We start from the raw sequence: 26,107 nt of genomic DNA on the forward strand, positions 1-26,107 counted from the left end.
TATGTTTACTCTGCAATAAAAGACTGGTGGCTGGCCCAGGTCAGCTGACTCAGCTCAGGCTGCATATAAAATTGTAATGTACTGTGACCCTCCCCACCTCTCAGGGTCCTAGAGCCCAGGCTCCAGCTCAAGGCCGAAAGTCTTCCCTGCAATTTTATAGCCACACAAGCCTGAGCCAGTTGAGTCACACCGTAAGCCTTCTATGCTGCATATGCTTGTCCCAGATTTTTGGGGTGGTGACTCTGCAACTCCATTCTCCTGCCTCTTTCTGCCCCCTGCCTCTGGTACATGCACACCTCAGACTCACCACTTTCCCACCTCCATATGGCCTGGTAGCATGAAGTGGCAAGGTGGAGTTGGTGAGAGCGTGTGTGTGTGTGTGTGTGTGTAAGGTGTACTCAAAGCAGCTGGTGTGTGTGTGGGGGGGTGCTGGCGTAGTAGGTGTGCATGGAGGTGGCTTGGAATAACGGGCATGTTGGAGGGAATGAGGTAGTAGTAGTGGAGTAGTGATCTCAGCAGTTAGTGGGGAATATATGAGTCAGAGCAAGTGAGGGGTGGTGTGGAAACTGTGCAGAAGAGTGTGTGGTGGAAAGAAGGGGTCAGAGTGGTGCAGTGGAGGATGTTGTGGGGTCTGCACCTCTGTCTCCATCATCCCCCACATCCATCAATCAAACAATGATAGATACTAATCTGGGCCTATCACTATAGCATCTGAGCGTCTCACAATCTTTAATGTATTTACCCTCACAAGACCCACATGAGGTAGGAAGGTGCTGTCATCCCCACTTTTACAGATAGGAAACTGAGATACAGAGAGTCCAATTGACTCGACTGAGGTCACACAGGGAGTCTGTCGCAGAGTAAAGAATTAAAACTGGGTCTCCTAAGTCCCATGTCCTTATCCTGGACCATCCTTCCTCTCACATCACCCACAATGTCCGTTCCCCCTTCAAAAAATATCTCCACTGACTCCATACTTGTTCCCATATCCTCTGCTCAGCCTATGGGTCTCATGTTGATGCCTGCCTCTTCTTGGGGAGGACAGTTCAGAAGAGAGAACCAGGCTGTATGGGACAGGCAGAGAGATCTGAGATAGAATTCATACCCGAACACAGCTTCTATAGATACATCTAGAGTGGTAATTTTTGCTCTGAAGTAGTTTTGAGCATTTGTAGATAAATGGAAAAAGTGAATACAATCCCTTCATCCAAAGCACTGCTTTGATTTACTTATTGTACAAATGATAGAAAACGCAGCATTTCATCACAGGTTTTTAAATGGTGCTGACAAGAGACTATCCTTCTCTGCGCTTGCAGTTAAACTGCTCAGAATTGGTTCAGCAACACCTGTTGCTGACATCCATTGTTGACCACAGATAACTTACACAAACTACACTGCGCTGAGGGTGAAAGTTTCAAGACATTGTTTTCATTGTTATTTTTCCTTGGATATCTATCATTGCATGGTTAACAACCAAATGCTTGCACTGTCTAACTAATCAAGACTAGACCCATTTTTAACAACTATGCTAACATAAAATAATAGAATGCTTGTTCTCTTTCAAACCTGTTTATCTACAAAACGAAACTTTCAACTAAAATAGTCCTATTATAAAAACAGAGTCTGAGTGTTACTATATATACTGCATTAATATGTGTGTTCTCTTTCTTTCTTTGCATGCACTACAGAAACAAGACATTCTTAATCAAGTAAGTAATCTTTCTTTATTAGATTTTTTGTTATTATTAATATGAACAGTGATTGTTTATTTGCACGGTTCCACTGAAACATTCATATATTGATAAATATTTCACGTGGCCACTCTTTCAGGTAATGTATTATAATTTGAAGCTGAGAACAAGGTGTATTCTTACTAAAACAGCATGCTGTTTTTCATTAGGCGAATTTAACTTGTATCATTGTGACTGTCCAAAATTTTGCTAAAAGTGTAATTAAGAGCAACATGGAAAATTGAGGTCGGGTAATCAGCCACAAGATAATGTGTAATTTCTAGTGAGCTCTTGTAAATGTTTTCTGTTCCTGTGAGCTATTATTTTTTGAGAAGCATTAATATGATCACATAATCTTTTAATGATCAGACTGTGTCATTCACATGTACACTGGTGTGTGATACAAAGCCGCTTAGTCCCATAAACTATCCACATTTCAGAATTTGAGTAGAATATAAACTTTAGTGTAATTAGCTATATAATAACATTACCCTTTTGTGCTCAGAGCCTAAAACAACAAAATATATCCACACTACAGTAGATAGCTAACCAGATGAATCTGGAAGTTGAAAGCTGCTTATGTCTTCCCTCTGCACATCTGTGCAAGGGCCAGAGACAATGTGACTCTTAAGGTTTGTAAATCCTGCTTAGTTCACAATTGAAAATGAATTTTGTAATCTTCCGTAATATCCAAAGAGCATTTATTTTCCAGGTAACAAAACCATGTCCAATGCAACATAGTTAGTAGCCATGGCTCTAGAGAGGCTCAGTGCTTGGAATAGGAATGTGAAAAATCAGGATTTATATTCAGGAACAAAGTGTCTGTGAGAAATATTGAGTAGTGCAGTCAAACACTGTTCCTGACCTCTAAAAATCCAGTGCAGCTCTTCCTTAGCTTTCATTTATACCAGGTTCATCCATTTCCCAGACCCCCAAAACAGTGAATGAAAGATATTTATCTGGGATATGAAACCATGAGAAGAGGGAGTGAATGCTCCATATAATTGGCTTATTATACAATAACAGCTCAAGCAGCAATATGTTTGAAGAGCCTCTGCCAACAGTGGCAGCAAGGGATTTCAGAAAATTATGTTCCTCAGCTTTCCAACTATACCGCTACCCCAATATAATGCGAACCGATATAACACAAATTCGGATATAACATGGAAAAGCAGTGCTCCGGGGGGGCGGGGCTGCGCGCTCTGGTGGATCAAAGCAAATTCGATAGAATGTGGTTTCACCTATAATGCGGTAAGATTTTTTTGCTCCTGAGGAGAGCGCTATATCAGGGTAGTGGTGTACTAGAGAACAGGTCAGCTAGCAAATATTACATACTAACTCAGTGGTGGGTAAACCTTTTGGCCCGAGGGCCACATCTGGGTATGGAAATTGTATGGCGGGCCATGAATGCTCATGAAACTGGGGGTTGAGGTACGGGAGGGGGTGAGGGCTCTGGCTGGGAGTGCGGGCTCTGGGGTGAGGCCAGAAATGAGGAGTTGAGGGTGTGGGAAGGGGCTCTGGGCTAGGGCAGGTTCCTGGCCAATGGGAGCGGAGCTTGGGGCACAGACAGTGTGCAGAGCCCCTGGCTGCCCCTACGTGTAGGAGCCAGAGGATGGACGTGCTGCTGCTTCCGGGAGCCCCCATCCTGCTCCCCAGTTGGAGCACCGGAGTGGGGCAAGCCCTGGACCCTGCTCCCTAACAGGAGCTCGAGCACCAGATTAAAACATCTGAAGGGTTGGATGCGGCCCCCAGCCCATAGTTTTCCCACCCCTGTACTAACTAGTTACTATCTTTCACGTTCTGGGGTGCAATCTAGACCAATGAGAGGTTGTCACTGCCTGCCGCTCTAACCCAGGGTGCCTTACAATGCTTAGCTGTTGTAGCTCCCACTCTCAGTTGGGCCACTCTCTCAGTTTAGCAGCATGCAGGTCACGCTAAGTGTCTGTGTGTAGTTGAAACCCTGATCTGGCAGCTCTGACCCCAGCAGCTTGTCATCAATACACCAGTCACACTGGCTTCCACCAGCCTTGGTTACAAACTGACTTATGATTGACATATGACTTATTTTTAAATATGATTTTATGTGTGTACAAGATTCAGCTTTTATAAGCGAGAAGCTGAAATGATTGAAATGCTAAGCCTCTCCAAAATCAGGATCATAATGGAAACAATATATGAATACAGTAGCAATTGTGGATGGTGATATTGATAAGAGGCAGGATAAACATTATCCCTTTTTATGTGACAGTATTTCAAAGTACTGTTTAGTGATTCACTTGAAAATGAAAGTGAGATAAACACTTTGTTGGAAGCAAGATTCAGTCAGATAGCTATTGATTTTTTTTTTTTTGTATGGCTATTGATGAATTTTTAAAGGTAAAGCATTTGTAAGCTCACGAGTATAATGAGAAGACGCACAGTCTTGTTTTGGACTTGATTATGGGTTACAGCAATTCAGTTTATATCAGTTTTCTCTGATTGATAATGTGGGACAGTTGTTAAATTGATATGCTGAAACACCAATTGAAAAGCAGTTTTTCTGTGAAATTACTTGCTGCAAGAAACCATGAGAAACAAGGTGTTCTTCAGGGCAGATAATGTCCTCTTTTTTTGTAAAAAGAAAAGGAGGACTTGTGGCACTTTAGAGACTAACACATTTATTTGAGCATAAGCTTTCGTGAGCTACAGCCAACTTCATCGGATGCATGCAGTGGAAAATACAGTGAGGAGATTTTATATACACAGAGAACATGAAACAATGGGTGTTACCATACACACTATAACGAGAGTGATCAGGTAAGGGGAGCTATTACCAGCAGGAGAGAAAAAAACAAAAAACCTTTTGTAGTGATAATTAAGGTGGGCCATTTCCAGCAGTTGACAAGAATGTCTGAGGAACAGTGTGTGTGTGGGGGGGGAATAGTTTTACTTTGTGTAATGATACATCCACTCCCAGTCTTTATTCAAGACTAATGTAATGGTGTCCAGTTTGCAAATTAATTCCAATTCAGCAGTCTCTCATTGGAGTCTGTTTCTGAAGTTTTTTTGTTGAAGAATTGCCACTTTTAGGTCTGTAATCGAGTGACCAGAAAGATTGAAGTGTTCTCCGACTGGTTTTTGAATGTTATAATTCTTGATGTCCGATTTGTGTCCATTTATTCTTTTACGCAGAGACTGTCTGGTTTGGCCAATGTACGTGGCAGAGGGCCATATATTACATTGGTAGATGTGCAGGTGAATGAGCCTTCGATAGTGTGGCTGATGTGATTAGGCCCTATGATGGTGTCCCTTGAATAGATATGTGGACACAGTTGGCAACGGGCTTTGTTGCAAGAATAGGTTCCTGGGTTAGTGGTTCTGTTGTGTGGTGTGTGGTTGCTGGTGAGTATTTGCTTCAGGTTGAGGGGCTGTCTGTAAGCAAGGACTGGCCTGTCTCCCAAGATCTGTGAGAGTGATGGGTCGTCCTTCAGGATAAGTTGTAGATCCTTGATGATGCGTTGGAGAGGTTTTAGTTGGGGGCTGAAGGTGATGGCTAGTGGCGTTCTGTTATTTTCTTTGTTGGGCCTGTCCTGTAGTAGGTAACTTCTGGCTCTGTCAATCTTTTCTTCACTTCAGCAGGTGGGTATTGTAGTTGTAAGAATGCTTGCTAGAGATCTTGTAGGTGTTTGTCTCTGTCTGAGGGGTTGGAGCAAATGCTGTTGTATCGTAGAGCTTGGCTGTAGACAATGGATCGTGTGGTGTGGTCTGGATGATTATAAGAAGATTCTATAGTGATTTCTAATATCCCTTAACTCCAGTTCCAAGATGGTGTTATGTAAAACACACCAGAAGTTTGTGGTCATGTTCATCACAACACACTCTTGTGAGTCCTAGTGTTTATATTGTATAATTAACAAGATAATAAAGAGATGAGATTGGTGAGGTAATGTCTTCTATTAGACCAATTTCTGTTGGTGAGACAAGCTTTCTAGCTTATACAGAGCTCTTCTTCAAGTCCTGGGGACAAGATGGTTACAACAAGACATTTACAACACTGCATATAACAAAATAATGACATTCACAATATAAAAATCTCTATAGAGGAAGGAGCGAGCAGTGGCTCCGAAGCTAATTACTTTGTTTGTTAGGCCCTGTGGTATGCAGCACAGTGCTCGTGCTAAGAAAGCATGGTGTAAAAGAACCTTCTAAGTTGCACAAAAGAAAGTAGAAATAACATTTGATTCCATACTGTATAGCTATTCATACTATATAGCCAGAAATCATTTTGCTAATACAGTAGAACCTCAGAGTTACTAATTGTTTGTAACTCTGAAATGTTTGTAATGCTAAACAAAACATTATGGTTGTTTTTTCAAAAGTTTACAGCTGAACATTGACTTCATACAGCTTTGACACTTTACTATCCAGAAGTTAAATACTTCTTTCCCTTATTTTTTAGTAGATTATGTTTAACACATCACTATACTGTATTTGCCTTTTTTTTTTTGGTCTCTGCTGCTGCCTGATTGCATACTTCCAGTTCCAAATGAGGTGTGTGGTTGACTGGTCAATTCGTAACTCTGGTGTTCATAAATCTGAGGTTCTACTGTAACAAAATCCTTTATGGGCTAAAGCATACCTGTCGATACACTTTAGACTCCTCTTGTCCTTCCCCAGATACCAGCACAGGAGATAGTCATAAGGGAGTACAGGGAGGAAAAAGAATAAGACTGTCCCAGCAGGACAAGCACCTGGATGATGTTTGCATGTGGTGTCTGTTGGATTAAATCTATGTACATTTGAGCATACGGAAAAGAATGTATCAAACATCCAAAGGCTGGAGTGTCATGACACTATCTTCAATTGCCCATACATTTGCTTCAGACAGACCTTTTGTACTGATCAAATCTTTACCATCTCAGGGGTGATACAGCTGAAGAGTGGCCAGCTGCAATAAATAAAAGAAATGACAATTCACTTTTAAACAATACAGAATAATTAGTGTCTTTCTGGTGCATTCTGCCACAATATGGTCACCATGGCCTAAAGGGATATTGTATTATTATTTTAAAATACTTAACTGATGACTGTAGCAGTTTTGCTGGGGTTATTGATGTTTGCAAAATGCCATTGCTTTCACTCCAAGATACAGGATAACCCAAATTTAGGTGAGTAGATTTAACAATACAGTTTATATGTTAGAATCCAAATACTCGGGTACATCACTCATGAAAAATTGTACAGAGATTTGGTTGTGGAAAGCAAAATATATCAATGAGTGATATTGTCCCTCAGTAGTTGAGAATTAGGTTGGTTGTCCATTTAGAAAATACAATCCATGAGGAAAGTATTTGTTACTTTCCTGATTGTGCTTCTCATCGGCGCTCTACCTCATCCCTCCTGGTATTGCCGATGTCCAGTGATGTGTGTAGTACATGTTTTCACACCATTGGACATTTTGTCATACCAAGTGTGTGACACGAGTTAAGGGGTTAAGCAAGAACGATACTGTGATAATTATGGCAAAAATGATACTGTGAGAGCTACTGGACAAACCTCATTGAATTCAGTCAAACCTTATTGAATTGAATTTAAATATTTTAGGAGTTGATTCTAAAAAAAAAAAAAGTGTGTGTGAGTTGTTGTGGAATTCTATGAGAGATGGTGGGTCAGGTAATAACTTTTGCTAGACCAACAACTGTTCATGAGAGAGACAAGATTTTGAGCTTACACAGAGCTCTTCTTTAGGACTGGGAAATGTACGCAGAGGGTATGTACGCAGCAACAAGACACTCGCAGCTGGCCCAGGCCAGGTGGCTCAGGCTTGTCGGGTTTGGGCTTCGGGGCTGTTTCATTCCTGTGTAGATTTCTGGGCTTGGGCTGCAGCCTGAGCTCTGAGACCCGCCCACGTTACAGGGTCGTAGAGCCTGGGCTCCAGCCCAAGCCCAAAAGTCAGTGCAGTGAAACAGCCCCTCAGCCTGAGTCCCAGGAGCCCAAGTCAACTGGCATGGGCCAGCCATGGGGTTTTCTTTGCTATGTAGACATACCCAGAGTGTCCTAGCTCAATACAGTACAAAGTGGAGCAGCTTGTTGAGCATAAGCAGTTAACACGTATTCAAGGGACCATTCAAGGTGAAGTGGCCTGTTAACACCTGCCCAATCACAGAGGAAAGGAATGGGAGGAAGAAGGCAGCTGGGTTGGGGAGGGGGTTGTTGTTAGTGGGTTACAGATTGTTGTAATAAGCCATAAATCTGGTGTATCTGTTCAGTTCATGTTTTTTAGTGTCTAGCAAAGTTATGAATTTAAGCTCCCAGGCTCATCTTTTGAAAGTGTTGTGCAGGTGTCCTTTGAGTATAAGGATTGATAGGCTATGGCTTGGCTACACTTGCAAGTTAGAGCACATTAAATCAGCCCTGGGCTCCCTAACTTCTGAGGTGTCCACACTGGCAAGGCACATAGAGGGCCTGTAAAAAGGCAGAAAAGGACCTAGAGGTTACAGTGGACGAGAAGCTGGATATGAGTCAACAGTGTGCCCTTGTTTCCAAGAAGGCCAATGGCATTTTGGATGTATATGTAGGGGCATTGCCAGCAGATCGAGGGACGTGATCGTTCCCCTCTATTTGACATTGGTGAGGCCTCATCTGGAGTACTGTGTCCAGTACTGGGCCCCACGCTACAAGAAGGATGAGGAAAAATTGGAAAACGTCCAGCGGAGGGCAACAAAAATGATTAGGGGACTGGAACACATGACTGATGAGGAGAGGCTGAGTGAAGTGGGATTGTTTAGTCTACAGAAGAGAAGAATGAGGGGGGATTTGATAGCTGCTTTCAACTACCTGAAAGGGGGTTCCAAAGAGGATGGATCTAGACTATTCTCAGTGGTAGCTGATGACAGAACAAGGAGTAATAGTCTCAAGTTGCATGGGGGAGGTTTAGGTTGGATATTAGGAAAAACTTTTTCACTAGGAGGGTGGTGAAACACTGGAATGCGTTACCTAGGGAGGTGGTGGAATTTCCTTCCTTAGATATTTTTAAGGTCAGGCTTGACAAAGCCCTGGCTGGGATGATTTAGATGGGGATTGGTCCTACTTTGAGCAGGGGGTTGGACTAGATGACCTCCTGAGGTCCCTTCCAACCCTGATATTCTATGATTCTATGAAAAGCGGCAAAGAGTCCTGTGGCACCTTATAGACTAACAGACGTAGTGGAGCATGAGCTTTCGTGGGTAAATACCCACTTTGTCGGATGCATGTAGTGGAAATTTCCAGAGGCAGGTATAAATATGCAATCAAGAATCAGGCTAGGGATAACGAGGTTAGTTCAATCAGGGAGGATGAGGCCCTCTTCTAGCATTTGAGGTGTGAACACCAAGGGAGGAGAAACTGCTTTTGTAGCTGGCTAGCCATTCACAGTCTTCGTTTAATCCTGAGCTGATGATGTCAAATTTGCAAATGAACTGAAGCTTAGCAGTTTCTCTTTGAAGTCTGGTCCTGAAGTTTTTTTGCTGCAAGAGGTTGAAGTGTTCTCCTACAGATTTTTGTATATTGCCATTCCTAATATCTGATTTGTGTCCATTTATCCTTTTACGTAGGGCCTGGACTCTGCAGCTGGAGTGCTCCTGGTAATCCACCTCCATGAGAAGCATAAAGCTTGCTGTGCCCCAGCTGAAACGCTCGGATGTCAGTGTGGACGATGAGTTGCATTACTGCACTGTGATTGGCCTCTGGAAACGTCCCATAATCCCCTGAAGTCAAGGGGCTACTCTTCTCCTTGTTTTGAACTCGGCTGCAGGCATGCGAATATCCCCTTTCAAAGCTCCATTTCTGACAGCCCGCATGCTTATCTGCTCTGGGACAAAGCAAACCATTACTGTGGAATGCTGCTGCTGTGAGTGTGTGTGAGAGAGAGAGGCTGGGGGAAGGATGGGTCTGCTGCTGTCTGAACTTACAAGACAGCATGCTGACACACTCTCTGCCCCGCAAAACGCACACTCTCTCCCCCCACATACACACAACACACTCCCTGTCACACTCCACCCCACCACACCCCCATTTGAGAAGCACGGTGCAGCCACTTGAACACTGGGATAGCTACCACAATGCACTGCTCTTTGTGGTGTTGCAAGAGCTGCTTATGTGGCCACGCCAGTGCGCTTGCAGCTGACAGTGTAAACACTCGGCAGCATTCTCCTTGCTGCAGTCTCTGAAAGTTGGTTTAACTCCCAGCGCTCTACATCTGCAAGTGTAGCCAAGCCCTCAGTTATAGAGTGATCGCTTTGTTGAAAGTGTTCACTGACAAGTGATGTGGTGTGTTTTTGTCTTTTATCATTTTCCTGTGTGAAATTTGAGAGTGTAGTGATTGTCTGGTTTCACCCACGTAGTTGTTACTCGGACATTTAGTGCACAGGATGAGGTACACCACAGGTTATGACAGGCACTTAAGACCCAGGGATTTTGAAAGTTCTGTTATGGGAGGTTTTTTTTTTTAATCATAGTAGCAGTAGAGATATATCTACAGGTTTTGCATTTGTTGCTCTGGCAGGTCTGGTGCCGCTTTGAATCAATGTGTCTTGGTCTGTAGGGAGCTTGTTTGTGATGATGAGCTTGGAGAGGTTAGGGGGATTGTTTGAAGGCCAGAAGAGGGGGTTCAGGAAAGATTTCTTTCAGAAAGGGGTCCTTATTGAGTATGGGTTGTAGCTTTTTTTTACCCTATATAGGTTTCAGTGTGGGATGATAGGTGACAAGTAGGGATGTGCAGTCGGAGGATGAGAGGGTTATTTCTATATTGAAGCAAGTTCTCTTGGTGTATTTGGGGGTGGGAGGGCTGTTCCATGATGCGATCTAGTTCTCAGGTGGAGTGTATGTAATTTATCTAAAATACTTGACTGATGTAAATGTTGAAGTGTTGTGAGCTTCAGAGGAATCTCTTGAACAATGGGCTTGAACAATGGCCTAAACCAAGGGCATGGCTACATTTGCAGATGTAGAGCGCTTTGAGTTAAACCAGCCTCCGTAGAGTGCAGTAGGGAAAGCGCGGCAGTCTGTCCACACTGACAGCTACAAGCGCACTGGCGTGGCCACATTAGCAGCTCTTGCAACGGCCACTGAGAGCAGTGCATTGTGGTAGCTATCCCAGCATGCAAGTGGCTGCAACATACTTTTCAAATGGGGGTTGGTGGGGTGGAGTGTGACAGGGAGTGTGTTGTGTGTATGTGGGGGAGAGAGAGAGTGGGTTTTGAGGGGGCTGAGAGCATGTCAGCATGCTGTCTTGTAAGTTCAGACAGCAGCAGACCTCCCCTCCCCCCGCCTCTTTCTTACACACAGCATTCCACACTAATGGTTGCTTTGTTTTGGAGCAGATAAGCAGCCGGCTGTCAGCAACGGAGCTTTCAAAGGGCATATCCGCATTCAAAACAATGAGAAGAGTGGCCACTTGGGGGTTATGGGACATTTCCGGAGGCTGATCAGAGTGCAGTAATGCAACACCTCGTTCAAACTGACACCCAGGCATTTCAGCCAAGGCGTAACAAGCGTTAATCTTCTCGCCGAGGCGGAGTACCAGGAGCGCTCTAGCTCTAGGGCGCCCAGGGTTGCTTTAATGTGCCCTAACTCACAAGTGTAGCCAAGCCTCAAGAGTGAACTCTTAAAATTAAGTCGGTTTCCCAGAAAATCTCTAGGGGACGTGAATGCAAATGAATCTCCTCTGGTTATGCAAGAACTGAGCTTTTTGAAGCTTCACCCTAAGGGTGAAGGACCTTTGTTTGGCTGATTACCTATTCCTGGTGGCTTCAAAGACCCAAACAGGATAAAAGAGTGATTCTCAGAGTCATGAGGGTGCCAGTTCTGAGCTGAAGCTCTGATGAATATGTGGCCACAGGAAAAAAAAAGACCCTTGTGCCGGGGTTTGAAGGATTAATCAACCTTGTTGAAGTGAGGTGGTGATCTCTGATAGGCTTTTAAGTATGTATGTAGGTTCTCTTATTGTTTTTAATGTGTGTGCTCTCTAATGCTTCACCTTCACCTTAGGAATAAATGTGTTCTCTTATAAAGGGCTGTGTGGTAACTTAACTGCTGGTAAATACACTGTTGTTAGTCTCTGAAGAAAAAGGACACTGCAGATGCTGGCCATTTAGGCATTTTGCCCTGCTAGAGGTTATCACCATGTAGACAGGGAACTGTTCATCCTGGAAATACCACAATCAGAAGGGAGAGAGATGAGGGTCTCTGCCCAAAAGAGGTGACGTCTGAGGTCAGAGCCGGGAGCCTAGAGTGGGTGTACTTCTGGACTATAGAAGAGGAATACAGGTGCAGTTGCCCTGAACTGTGACAGATAATACTGTCACATAATATGTGTTTGTAAAGAGCCTCTGACATGCCCTTTTGTACTTGTAAGATATTACTGATATTTTTCTCCCATCCTGCAGCATTGTTTGTTTCTTACTAATAATAAATGAAAAAGACTTTAGGATTCTTAGAGAACATGAACATCTTGCAAGATTATGATACAATTATTTTTTTTTTAGAATGCTTTTGAGAATGGTTGGAAGATGTCAGCAGGGGATTTTTTTCCCACTCATTCTGCTTCATAGTTTCATAAATTTGCATTCTTTAGAAAAAATCCATCCCTAATTTTGAAACATTTCTTCTATAAAATGAGAAAGCTGAAGACACTAAACAGATGTTTCTCTGGTGCTGTATTATGATGTCTGATTTATATCCAGTTATACCTGTTGGCTGAAAAAGGACTGTTTAGTGCTTGTAAGCAATTCTACAAGCCTCTGTATTTTCTGCTCAGATACACAGTAGGTCTACTGTATTTTCCTCTAATGGATATTATCTGTGAAATTACAGGTAGTGACCAGACTTTGGTAGAATCTCTAAATTCATTTAATTGAATTAAGGTTTATTCAGGTTGAATTAGGAAATACTGGTTAAAGTATTATAACCAATATATATTAAATTGTTGTTTTTCTATTTTTTATTCTAATGTACAATATATTCCATCCCTTTCTGTTTTCATGATGATGGCTTTGTGCTGTAGGTCTGAACTTGTGCAATGATATGTGGGTGATACTTAAAGTATTTCCCCAGTAAAACAACATAGGAAAAACACTCCCTCCAATCATAATACTTACAGTCATTGGTGAACCATTGGATGTGACCTGGGGCCCTTTTTAGTAACACAAACAAGAAGCCATCTTTTCTGGCATCACCCCAGAACATCACTGTTGGGCACATGCCATCACTCATATCTTTCACACTTGCCTTGTAAGCCACCCCTTTTGCTATCTATTTCAAATACAATCATTTGTCTTAGAAAATATATTAAAAAAAAAAAAGTCCAAACCCAATTGGATCAGATTAACATAGCTCCACTGATTTGAAGTGGATATATTTCTGAATGTGAAGGGAACCAAAGCAAGGGGTAAAGGTCCAGATTCACCACTGCCCTACACCTTGTACATTGTTTTACACTAGTGCAAAGTGGATGTAAATTACTGCCAAATCAAAGTGGTAACATTTTACACTCACTTTGCACTGATATAAATTACTATATAAGGTGCAGGATAATGGTAATTTGGGCCCAGACTATTTAAAGCTCCCAGAAAATCAGTCAGTCACAAGATGAAATACTGAGGGTGATTTGCCAACTTGTAACTCTTAGCAATTTTCAAGGCAGGAGGAAGAAATATAACTATTCACATACCTTATTTGTATATTTATTTTTCATTAAAAATCAGAGGTAGCAAATCTTTCACTGAAGAAGGCTGAAAAATGTGGATCATCTATGCAGGTTTCACTGTAAAGGAAATTTCATTACAGTTAGTATGCAAGATAATATGGCTGTAATAACATGTTTTTATAATATGAAATTTCTCAAGAATTTTATCAAAATGAAATTAAATTAAAATTTATCCAAACTCAAGGTATCATTGGATTTTGGCACTGCCTTCACAGGCAGGGGAATGGTTTGAAACAGTCTGAGCTTCCACTGTTATCAGCTTAATCCCTTTCAATCATAGTTATTCTAAAACAGTATATTATCCCCCTTTCCTAATCCTGCATGGTAATTGTAATTTCTAGCTGTCTCCATTGCAAACAGTCTGTTCTCCCCTTTATATATGCACATGATAATTGTATTTGTGTTAAGACTTTGGCTGTGTCTACACGACCACTTATGCGGTATAACTTATGTCACCCAGGGGTGTGATAAGCCACCCTCCTGAGTGACATAAGTTACACCGACCTAAACAATGCTGTGGGCAGCACTATGTTGGCTGACAGCTTCTCCCACTGACAGAGCTACCGCTGTTGGTTGGGGATGATTAATTAAATCATGTATTAGTGTAGCAACTCTACCTTTCCTGCTGAAAACTATAAATCTCATGTGCTTAAATAATTACTACTGGCCAGATTCTTCTCTGAATTAAGCAGATCATGATGCAAATCCACAGAGGTTGATTATGTAACTCGAGATTTAAACCAGCACCTCTGAGATCAGGTCTTATAATCTACATCATTTGTTTCTTTCTCATTTCTCATGTTATTGTAATGCATGATTTCATGCAATGACACTTTTTTGCCTAAACATAATTCAGGCATAGGGTTGCAGTGTGACCAGTCCTCAGAACCCTGCGTCACTGGAACTATGAAAATTTTCCATCCTACTCTAGTGCATCCTGTTGAATTGACTTTTTTGAGGAGACAAACCATTTACGTTAAACATTGTGAAGCTTGTTGTCCTTCGAGTGCTTCTTCATGTTGATTCCATTCTAGGTGTGTGCGCGCCCACGTGCACAGTTGTCGGAGACTTTTGCTTTAGTGTTTTCCGTAGGATCAGCTGTGGAGCCTCCTTGAGTGCCGTGCTCATGCGTCGGTATATTAAGCGTTGCTGACCCTATGCCCTCTCAGCTCCTTCTTACCACCCATGACGGTTGGTTGGAGCTCCTAGTCTTGCATCGCAAGAGCATTAGCGGTTCTTTACAGCCATTGTCTGTCTTCTTTGTATATAGTTTGTAGGTACTTAGCGATTAAGTTAAGTGTTAGGTTAGTTTTATAGTTAGAGTCCCAGCTGGAACTTAGCCCTGGAGCAGGGCATACCCAACTCTCCCAGCTTCAAACCATGCTTGTCATGCAGTAGGCCGATGCCTATTAGTGACCCCCATGACAGCTATTTAAAGTGGCTGTGGAAGTCCCAGAGAAAGGACAAATGTAGAATCTGTAAAAACTTTCACCCTTGAACGCAAAAGTAGCAGGATATTCGCTTGAGGGCCCTCCTCCTGGAGGCTGCGCTTTGCGCTTCATCAGAGCCCTCCCACTCGGAACACATGCCAAGCACCTTGGCATTGGTGCGGAGCACATCACCGGCACAGGGCTCCACCCAGCACCGTTTCCCCCTCACTGGTGCCTAAGAAGCGGCAAAAGAGGAAGAGTTTCTTGGCACTGGAAGGGAAAGAGGTCCTTTGCCCAAAGCCCATGTCAGGCCATGTGCCTGCCCCTGGGCTTCACAGGGGTACCACAGAGATTGGACCCTCCCAGCCCAGCCAGGGATCTGCCTCCGACTCCCGGGAGTGGCAGGGAACTTTGGACTCTTCTAGGGCCCTCATTGCCCGAAGCAGCCCTGGCGGCTAAAGAACAAGTATGCCAACTGGCACCGCAGACACCGCACCAGGCGGTAGACTCAGCTAAGACCCCGACACCTAAGGGCAAGCTGATTATCGGACCATCCCATAGGTCAATGGAGCACCCTCTGCCTGCGATCCGGTGACTTAGATCACCATCTCTGGGGCCTAGGACCCTAGCACCGCATCCTAGGTCTCCAGTCAAAAGACCCAGGTCCCTGACATGCTTTCCTCCTACAAGGCATGGGACACTGAAGTCAAGACACCAGTCCCCATACCACTGGTACCGGCAAGCTTCCTGCCAAAGATCGCCACGGCCCAGGTCACCTTTGCCCAGACGGTCTCCCAGACACCGGTCCCCACTGGGACGTGGTTGCTCCCTGTCACTGCATGGGTCTCCTTCCCCCGGTACCGTTTGTCATGCAGCCGCTGATCATCACCCTCGCCTCACCGGTCACTGACCAGGATCAGTCGGCAGACCCAGACCTCGATGGCTCCTGCCTGATCACTGGAAAGACAAAGATCTGAGTCGGACTGGGAGTTCAGCCCATCCATCTCATAGTCGCTCACCTCCCCGGGGACAGGAATGCTTCGGCAGATCTCCTCAGCAGGACATTTTCATCTTGACACGAGTGGTCCCTCCATCTGGAAGTGGTCAGCTTCATCTTCCACAAGTGGGGAACTTGCAAGGTGGACCTGTTTGTGTCCAGGCAAAACAGGAAGGGCCACATTTTCTGCTCAATTTGGGGGATTGACAAAGGCTTCCTGTTGGGCACCTTTCTGCTCCCATGGTTGGGGGCTCTGTGGTACGCCTTCTTCCCCAGTACCATTGATCCACAGGGTCCTCATTAAGATCAAGCAGGACAAGGTGAAAGTGAGTCTCATCGCGCTGGCATGGCCGCACCGGCACTGGTTTGTCACTGTTCTGAGCCTCTTGGTGGCTGCTTCATTGCAGCTACTTCTCAGGCTCGACCTGCTGTCCCAGAACCACAGCAGTCTTCTGCATCTGAACCTGGCATCACTGCACCTGATGGGCTTGGCTACTGCGTGGTTAAATGTGGAGGAGCAGCAGTGCTTGTCCGGTGTACAACAGGTTCTGTTGGGCAGCAGAAAGCCCTCCACCAGCGCGACCTACCTGGCCAAATGGAAGTGGTTCACCTGCTGGACCTCAGAAAAAGGCATTTGGCTAGAGCAAGGCTCGCTGCAGTTAATCCTGGACTACCTTCTACATCTCAAGCTCCAAGGCCTATCCCTTTCATCTATCAAGGCCCACTTGGCTGCTATCTAGGCCTTCCATCCGCCGCTTGAGGGTAGGTCGGTTTTTGCTCAGGATATGACTGCTAGTTTCCTTAAGGGCCTCGAGCACCTCTCCCCACACGTCAGGGACCCCGTTCCTCCATTGGACCTGAATCTCATGCTGTCATGGCTCATGGGATCCCCATTCGAGCCGCTGGCTTCCTGCTCTCTCCTTCTCCTGTCCTGAAAGGTTGGATTCCTGGTTGCAGTAACATCTGCCCGCCAGGTCTCTGAGATTAGGGCACTCACCTCGGAACCGCCCTATACAGTCTTTTACAAAGATAAGGTCCAGCTGCGGCCACACCTGGCATTCCTGCCCAAGGTGACTCACAGTTTCATACGGGCCAGGCCATTTACTTAGCTCTCTTCATACTCCAGAACAATAGAATAAGTTTAGCATCTTTTCCAGACCAAGGCTCTGCCCAAAGTGTGGAAATTTAAAAATGATTTAAAAATTGGGCTTATATTGGAAATGCATAGGCAATCTTAACTACAGCTGTGACTCGTGCTCCAGCTTTACTAACGAGTACTTCTGAGAGTACTAAGTCTGTGCATAGCAGTGCACCTAGACCCTGCAAAGTCTTGTCCTGTGACATCACAACATTTTTCTAGTATTGGGCCCATGTAGTGTTTAAAAAAAATGCTATCACCATCAGTAGGTTAATACCAATTATACTGTATGTGCTTGGCATCAACTGGAGAACAGGCAGGTTAATGTATAATTAAACAAGCACTTAACTGAAAATTGTATTTTTAACATTGTTGTCCTAATTATACTTGGAATTATCAAATAAACGTATATTTCATGAAAATAGGATGGAATATGTAATGACTTCGATTTTCTATTTACATGACAATGGATACAAAGGGGCTTATGTTGAAATGATGCATACAGTTTTGAAAAAAACAAACAACCAAGGGAGTATGATATTTTAAATATTATTTGTGTTAATGATGAATTCTAAAGCAGTAGATTGTACCTAATCCCCTTTACTTGGACAGTGAGTTGGTGAAGAGTGAGGGAACTTATTGTCCAGCCCTTTCTGCAGCCTACCCACAATAGTAGCTTTTGTGCTCAGGTGAGCAAAAGACAACTGACAAGATTCTCCTCTGCCCTTTCCCTCGTAGGGTATGTTTGGTGAGGGCAATGTTTCTAAGCATAAGTAAGGGATCCTCAAGCTGCTTAGCTTGGGTTAGTCCTAAAAGACATATAGAGCTTGTGCTTTACAACAACTTTTATTACTTTTTGGAACCCAAAACTGCAATTCATTTGTTTGTGTGTATACTTACCCTCTTTAACTTTGTAAATAACTCTCATTTCTTTTTCCCAGTTAATAAACCTTTAGTTACTTTAATATAGGATTGGCTACAAGTGTAGCCTTTGGTGAGAGATCTAGGGTGAACTTGGGGTAAGTGACTGGTCCTTTAGGAATGGGAGTAATCTGAATATTGTTGTGATTTTTGGTATAAGGGATCATTTATCACAAAGGTAGGCTTGTCTGGGTGGCAAGAGCCCATATGACTCCATGTTAAGGCTGTTGTGGTGGTTGAGGAGTTCACACCTGATACTTGGTTGGTGAAATCTAAGTATAGAACTCACAGCCACTTTGGGATTAGTGCCCTGGTTTGTAAGTCTGCCCTGAGGTTAGTGCTCACAGTCATCAGCCATTCCAGACAACTTGACAAAGAACACACCTTTTTCTTTCAGTGTAGGCATGCCATTACATGTCCCTACACCAAATGCTACAACAAGCAAACGGGAGAACTCCGGGAGTTATTTTACCTCCTTCTGGGGCAGTTTGGATCCAATGCAAGTCCATTTAGCCCCAATAAAATTACCTATTGTGTACAAATGTGTAACTGTCAGATATTAAATGTTCTATGCCATGATCAAAAACTCTTATTATTTGTCATTAAAGAAAAAAATTCCACAGGGGAGCAAAATTTGTCTAATGGCCATATCGTGTTTTGAAAGTAGAAATCCCATTTAAGTCAGCAGGAGTTATGTATGCTTAATATCCGGATATAGCTAAAGCTGTATGAATATGAGAGCCTTGTGGCATCTGTTCAGTGCAGGAGTTTCTGTCAGGCTAAGTCTTGTTAATATTAGTTGGAGTCATTTACATAAATCCTCATATAATGGAACAATAAATGTCTCTGAGCTCTACACTTCCGTGTGCTGTGAGACATGGAGAGGAGCAAAAGTAAAATGGAACAGGCAAGCTACAAAACAGCAAGAGAAGGGGTAGAGCTAAAGCCTCATGTTTCCTCCTTCCGATGAGCCTGTGGAAGTGCCCCTATTATCAGTTCTGCTCTATGGGGGGCAGATGCAGGGAAGGGACAAGGGCCCAGCCACTGTATGTTGTGTGCTGCACTTTAGGGCTTGCCTACACTGGCACTTTACAGCGCTGCAACTTTCTCGCTCAGGGGTGTGGAAAAAACACCCCCCTGAGTGCTGCAAGTTTCAGCGCTGTAAAGCACCAGTGTAGACAGTGCCCCAGCGCTGGGAGCTACTCCCCTCGTGGGGGTGGGTTTTTTTAGAGCGCTGGGAGAGCTCTTTCCCAGCTCTATGCCGTGACTACACAAGCCACGTTAAAGCGCTGCTTCAGCAGCACTTTAACATTGCCAGTGAAGACATGCCCTCAGAGACCCACACGTATTCAGGCAGGTACCAATGATGAAGTTAATGGGCAAAGATGTGTTAATTTCTATGTCTTCACTGTCAGAGAAGGATATGCTATAGAGATGTGGAATGAGGAGCCAATGACTGTATGGATCTGAAAGGAGCTGCTCCTTATAAACTTGTGGTTATTAAGAAGGGTGTTTTTCTTGAACTGTAATTTTTATAATGAGGAAACATCCTATTATTTTGTATAACCATGCTACCTCTCCACATTTATTCACATAACCTCTTTTGTTATGAAAGCACTAAAATAAAGTAAAAATAAAATGATGCATCAGATTTAAAAAAGAGGGAGGGAAAATCAGATTTTATCAATCATTTATATACTTTTCAGAGAGAACTGGAAAATGGAATTGTTTACCACATCAGTAACTTGAGAATATGATTGAAAGTGGCTAGGGATTTTTAATACCTATGAAATCTAACATCCCTTTTAATTTTACAGCTCTGTTGTACACAAAGTTGGCTTTCTTAACAAATATAGATTCAAAATGAGCAAGCAACTCAGAACACATGGTTACAACCACCAGAGGCCTGTCCAGCTTCAAGCAAGTTGGTAAGGATGAGAACACAACCTTTCTCATGGGTAGCCTTTTCTGCACATATTAGGCTTTCTGTCAGGATCCCTGTAGAGAGACTTCCTTCAAGGTCTTATCTCAGCCTTCGTAGTGAACTCAGGCTAGCCCTTATGTAGTTCCCCAAAAAACTTGTCATTTGTATCACAGTCTATTTCCACTTAAAAGAAATATCTGACAGCTGTAATAGTTGCACTGATAGCTCCTGCTTGGCCCTTTCACGTGGCTAGACGGCTTCATAGGGAATTTGGAGGCACAGTACCTAATACAGATTCTGGTGTGTGGAACCAGAATACATTTAACCATGGACACTTCCATTCCTGCATGTTTGTATATAATGTTGTGTGCGCATGCATGTGTGTGACAACATGGTGCTTTGTTCAATTTTCAATTCCCTGTCATCTCTTCACAAGCCAAAATCTTCAAAGATGTCTGCACCATCACTTCTCTGTGATTTTTTTGAAAGTGTAAAGTGGTGAAACCATGAAATTATAGCTCACTTCATCGGATGCTGTAGCTCACGAAAGCTTATGCTCAAATAAATTGGTTAGTCTCTAAGGTGTCACAAGTACTCCTTTTCTTTTTGCGAATACAGACTAACACGGCTGCTACTCTGAAACATGAAATTATGAGCTTGAGGTGGGTATGAGAAGCCAGTGTCTGAACAATGAATTGAGCCCTTGGAATGTTCAGTACTTTAAATCACAGGAAACGAAATGATGGAAATGTTAGAGCAAAGATTTGTGGAAAATCTTCCACTAGTGTTTCACAGACCTATCAGATACTAAGTTGTCTGCAAATATTAGTTTTGTAAGCACAGCAGCTGCATGATGACTTTTGGGTGCACTGTTTCCTTTTCCAAAAGAAAATGTTGTCCCATAATATTTCAGTACGGAATATTTTTTTACATACCAGTAGGTCACTTGATGAGCTAGAAGAAAAGAGATAGGAGTAACATTAGAGAAAAAGAATAAATTGAAAATTGTGCCAATGTATGTCCGACACTCCTACTTTATCAATTCACTAGTCTGTTAGGGTGGCACAGTGGAAGGAGGATCCCTAGAGTGCAGGTGAAATTTGTCAGCCCACAAGTCCTCAAATAAAAATAGTCTTTGCAGAAAATAGCATCTGACATCTTATGAACAGATCTCTCAATTGACCGTAGGAATATACGAGATTGCAAGACAAGCACAGATCTGTATTTAAAGTTTGCATGCTCGTCTTAAATCACCTGTAGTAATGATAAATGTCTTTGGAAGATGTTGGTATGAAGACGTGTAAAGCTTATATGTTTGCATTGAGGATAAATTGGCTTACAACTGCATATGTCTTACAGTATCTGAGAAATTAGTGGGCACTATATAATGTAGTTTTTAATTTATTTTCATATTATGTGGCATGGATCAAGGCGGAGCTTTGTATGTTTATTGTCCAGTGCAATTTAGTTTTCTGGTAATGGTTTTCTTAGTGCCTTATTGTAAGGCAACTGTAAATAATATGGGCCAGATTCTTGGCCTCATTAAATCTGATTTGCACTGCTTCCATGCATAAATGCCTACCTGAGGATTCCTCTAGCGTACGGTTGTCCATCAGTGCTGTAGAACTGGCATAGCTGTCCCTACACTATTCCTCTTTTTGCGCTTGATGCACTGGAAGCTCCTGTGACAAGTTGAGCTCTGGAACTGAGGCGCTAGCCTAATGTATGTATACTTATTTATTGTATCTTTTATATTGCACTATTTTCATGTTACCCGGAAATAGTTTTGACCTGGCATTGGCCACTGTCAGAAGACAGGATACTGGACTAGATGGACCTTTGGTTTGACCCAGTATGGCCGTTCTTATGTTCTAGGGCTTTGTGGTTTTGGACATGTGCCAATAACATCATGCATCCAGGATGATGATGTTATAGTGCCGAGGAGCCCTGGTCATGGGCCCCATTGTGCTGGGCATTTGAGGAAGGATTTCAAGGAGGATGGTGAGGTTGCTTTGTCGATATTTACAGGAAACGCCTCTGTCACATTCTGGAGCAGAGTCCAGGTCAGTGACGGGGTGTGGCACTGCCTGCCCCACAACTCTGGGTGCCTAACAATGCTTTACTGTTGTAGCTCCCAACCTGGGGCACACACAAACAGCCTACCCAACATGCAGGTCTCACCCTGAATGTCTGTGTATAGTTGCAGACCTGGTCCAGCAGCTCTGACTCCAGCAGCCAGCCAGCCAGCAACACACCAGTCACATGCTGGCTTGCACAAGGCTTGGTTACTATTTGCAGGATGACCCCAACACGCTCCAAATCCCGAATTTTCCCAAAATTGTGTGTTCTTCACTGTTCATCCCTCTTCTGGACAGTTCAGATATTAAAGGTTTCTTGCTCCTTTAAAGAGTTAATATTCAACAGTTTGCTACTTTAACTGGAGTTACCAAACAGTTTAGTTTAAACACAGCACTGGATTGCCTTAGATTAAAAAAAAGACAGTTTATTAACACAAGAAGATAGGATTTTCAGTGAATTCAAGTAGGAGATATGACCCTTAATATCCACATCTCAGCAGTGCATTTTAGTCCTCAGGCTCACCATAATTTGTTCATAGTAAATCTAGAACCTTGCTGCTTAAAATATTTATGCAGACTGGTTTATTTTAAACAACAGTGTCTGCTTATCTTTATTATTTCAAAAAGAGGCAGGATGTCTTACTGGCAGGGGTATAGCAATACAGTATGTGATGAAGAGACTTTCTTGGGGGCTAGTAGATTTGTCAACCACAGGTGCTACATTAGTTACATATGACTTCTGCAGCACCAAAGTATCATTATATAACATTATAGCTTGATTCTTCAGTACTTTAGTTAAAAATCTCTAGGTTATTTGTCCTGTTGACTTCAGCCATATTAGAGGTATGAATAAGTTGTTTGCAGTGTTAGTGTAGCTGTGTTGTTCCCAGGTTATGCGAGATACAATGTGGGTGAGCTAATAATTTTTATTGGACCAACTTCTGTTGAAGAAGGCAAGATTTCAAGCTACATAGATCTCTTCAGCTCTGGAAAAGGTAATCAGAGTTGAAAAATGTGCACAACAAAAACTTACTGAAGAGGACAAAAGTTGGTGTTGGTGCTGGGGGAGCGGGTGGGAGCGTGCGGCCTAGGACCCCTGCTGCTGCTGCTGGGGAGTGTTGGCGGGGTTGGTAGGCTCCCTACCCAGCTCCACATGGCTCTCCGGAAGTGGAGACATGTCCCTCCCTCAGCTCCTAGGCAGAGGTGTGACCAGGGGACTCTGCACGCTGCTCCTGCCCCAAGCCCTGGCTGTGCAGCTCCCAATGGCCAGGAATCATGGACAATGGGAGCTGCAGGGGCGGCGCCTACGGGCGGAGGCAGTACGCAGAGCTGCCTGGCTGCAACTGTGCCTAGGAGCTGAGGGAGGGTCATGTCGCTGCTTTCGGGGAGCCCCCCAAGGTAAGTGCTGCCCAGAGCCCTCACCCTCTCTGGTGCCCCTGCCCCAGCCCTGAGCCCCCTCCCCCACCCAAATTTCTCCTGCTGCTGGTGGTGGGGGGAGAGCGTGGTGGCCCAAGAATGCCCCTGCAGCAGTCAACGTGGCTGGTCCAGGGGCTGCCCTAGCTCCTTAGTCGGCCCCTGGGTCAGCCACACCGGCCGCTGCAGAAGTCATGGAGGTCCCAGAAAGTCATGGAATCCGTGATGTCCGTGACAGACTTGCAGCCTTATTTATGATATAGAAACAAAGGCAGGCAACATAATCTATCCTTTATGTTAATTTAAAAAAATGATAAGCTGCTTTTTTTATATTATCACTGACATAATAATGTAACTCCAGTGATAAGTATACAATTATGACACAGTAATTGTAATATCTCAAAATCTTTTGATCTGTTCCATGCCATCTTTTATCTCAGAGTCACTCTATATTACTTAATAGGATAAAATGTAATTGTGAGCTTTTACTGTTCATTTAATAACTGATATTACTGTATCACCAAAATGAAAGCAGCAATATAGGCTGATTAGTCTCTCCATTTTACTTTGCTGTAGAATACAAGAACAAATTAAATTAAATGGCAAAAAACACAAGGAAACTTTTGTTTATATAATGCTGTATAGTCAACTTGAAAAATTTTGCTGTCGAAAGTCCTCAAGACAAAGGGATTGGTTCTCACTTACACTGAGGTCCCTTTACAGCATTCTGGTAGTGTAATGGAGCCATAGAGTGAATGTAATTTACCAGATTTGTATAAATGAGCCTTAGAGTAAATAAGAATCAAGGCCAAATACTGTAGGTGGAGTTCTGAAGGCTGTGAATTTTTGAAACATTAATAAAAAAGTGTGATTGCCATATTTTATAAATGTATATTATTGAAGTTTTTCTACTGTTTCAACTAAAAACCAACATTTATTGAATATTAGACTTATTCTGAAATGCCAGAAGTTAAAGGTGTTCTATTTTTATTTTTTTTTTAAACTTTAGACAATTGATTTAGAAGGTTTCAGGCTGTTCATGAAGACCTTTCTGGAAGCTGAGCTGCCCGACGATTTCAGTGAACATCTCTTTACATCATTCAGCAACAAAATCTCCCATTGTAGTCCCTTAGTAAAAAACAAGCCCCAACTCCTACCAGGAGGTAAGTAATCAAAATAATACTGGTGTAATGAAGACTGATCTATTTCAAAGAAAAATATCTACATGAGAAATTGAAAGTATAGCAGTAACATTTGTTTCTAAGAGCCATACAAGTATAGAGTTCTAGGCAGTGTATTGAACTTATGCTTTTATCCAGAACTCATGTTGTGATCAGGTGTTTGCAGAATTGGGGGGAAGTATTCCATTAAACCTGTTTTTCAAGGCTGTGCTGTGTTGTGAAGAGAGAATGAAATTAAGTATTTGCACTTTATTAATCCACAGTCACCATCCAGCTGAGGCACCGAGTGGACTAACTTTGCCAAATTAAAACCTATTCAATTTCCAATCTTACGTGGCACTGCTGACTATTTTCCTTGTTACTTAAACACCATTTAGGAAACCACTGTTCCTGTAGCAGGTTCCCACAACTCCTGCTTGATGCTTTGAAGCTTCCTTGCCCAATTACTTCCTCCCCTGTAATTGACTGGTTGTCCTGCTGCTCCTACCCATCCTTTGCATTGGCTATTTAAGATAGTTGTAGTTACTATTGATCTGCCACATTTCCTCAAGCAACATAAGGCCCTTGTACTCATTGAGTAGTTTGAAGTTTTTCTGCCAGTTTGCAGATTTTTATTAAATATGATTGAGTTCTCAGAGCGGATAGAGCATCTCAAAAATATATAAAAACAGAAAAGTGTAATAAATAAAACAAAACAGCAAACATCCACTCTCCATCCCCAATAAAAACAGATAGACTTTTACTAAACTTGGCAAGAAAAATTAGGTTTAGTGTAAAAATAAGCTTGAGATGTTTCAGTGCACACAGTAATTATTTTGAGAACTTATAACTGCCTGGAGAAACGAAATAAGTTCCCCAATCCTGAAACTGCTTATTCACATGCTTATTGAAATCAATAGGATTACTCATGGTAGTAAAGTTACATGTGTGTCAGAGTATGCAAGATTGGGGACTGTTTAATATAATTTTAACCATTAGCATAATGCTATATTAAGTGCCTTTTAGTCTCATCATTAATACTTATCAGAATGCTTGTGTTGTTATACCAATAAAATAAAAACCAGCAGGATCTTCTTACAGGGGATAAGACAAAATGTCACATTTATTGTGAATACAAAAAAAATCGTAGTAGGCAGTCAGTTATAGCTATAACATTTCATTCAGTTTCACATTCATTCACACGTTCATTCATACACACACACACAGAGGTTCTGCAAATTTGTTATAATTACCAGCCTAGAGGTTGCTCATGCCAAGTTACTGGTCAGGTAACTTGGGCATGAGGGTGGAGCCGAGACTTTGCCAGATGTGCATCCGATGCTCCTGGAGGGTGGTAGCAGAACCAGACTCAAAGTTCTCAGTTTCTAGAGTCCATTTTTATAGGAATTTATTCCTATGCCAGTCTATGGGAACTGATTCCTCATGCTTTTGCTGAATCAATCAGCAGATGGCACATTCCTGACGGCTCCGTGCTGCCAGATGTTATCTTGTTCTTCGGTTCTCCCATCCTTGAGGCTGTTGAGTGGATTCCAGTCTGCCCTCCGGGGGTCCTCTGGTTGTCTCCACTCTGCGC

The 26,107-nt window shown here is 42.9% G+C and overlaps 1 protein-coding gene across 2 annotated transcripts in view; it reads left to right on the forward strand.

Moving 5' to 3' along the window:
- The window catches only part of DGKB (diacylglycerol kinase beta), a 500,582-nt gene that overhangs the window by 115,819 nt on the left and 358,656 nt on the right, over window positions 1–26,107 (forward strand). For both annotated transcript variants that reach the window (XM_074945832.1, XM_074945833.1), the window contains 2 exons: window positions 1,689–1,709; window positions 24,363–24,516. In XM_074945832.1, coding sequence (XP_074801933.1) covers window positions 1,689–1,709; window positions 24,363–24,516 — 175 coding nt within the window. The remainder of the gene's footprint in view (window positions 1–1,688; window positions 1,710–24,362; window positions 24,517–26,107) is intronic.

The sequence above is a fragment of the Natator depressus genome, chromosome 2 (assembly GCF_965152275.1).
Source record: "Natator depressus isolate rNatDep1 chromosome 2, rNatDep2.hap1, whole genome shotgun sequence".
Taxonomy (NCBI): domain Eukaryota; kingdom Metazoa; phylum Chordata; order Testudines; family Cheloniidae; genus Natator; species Natator depressus.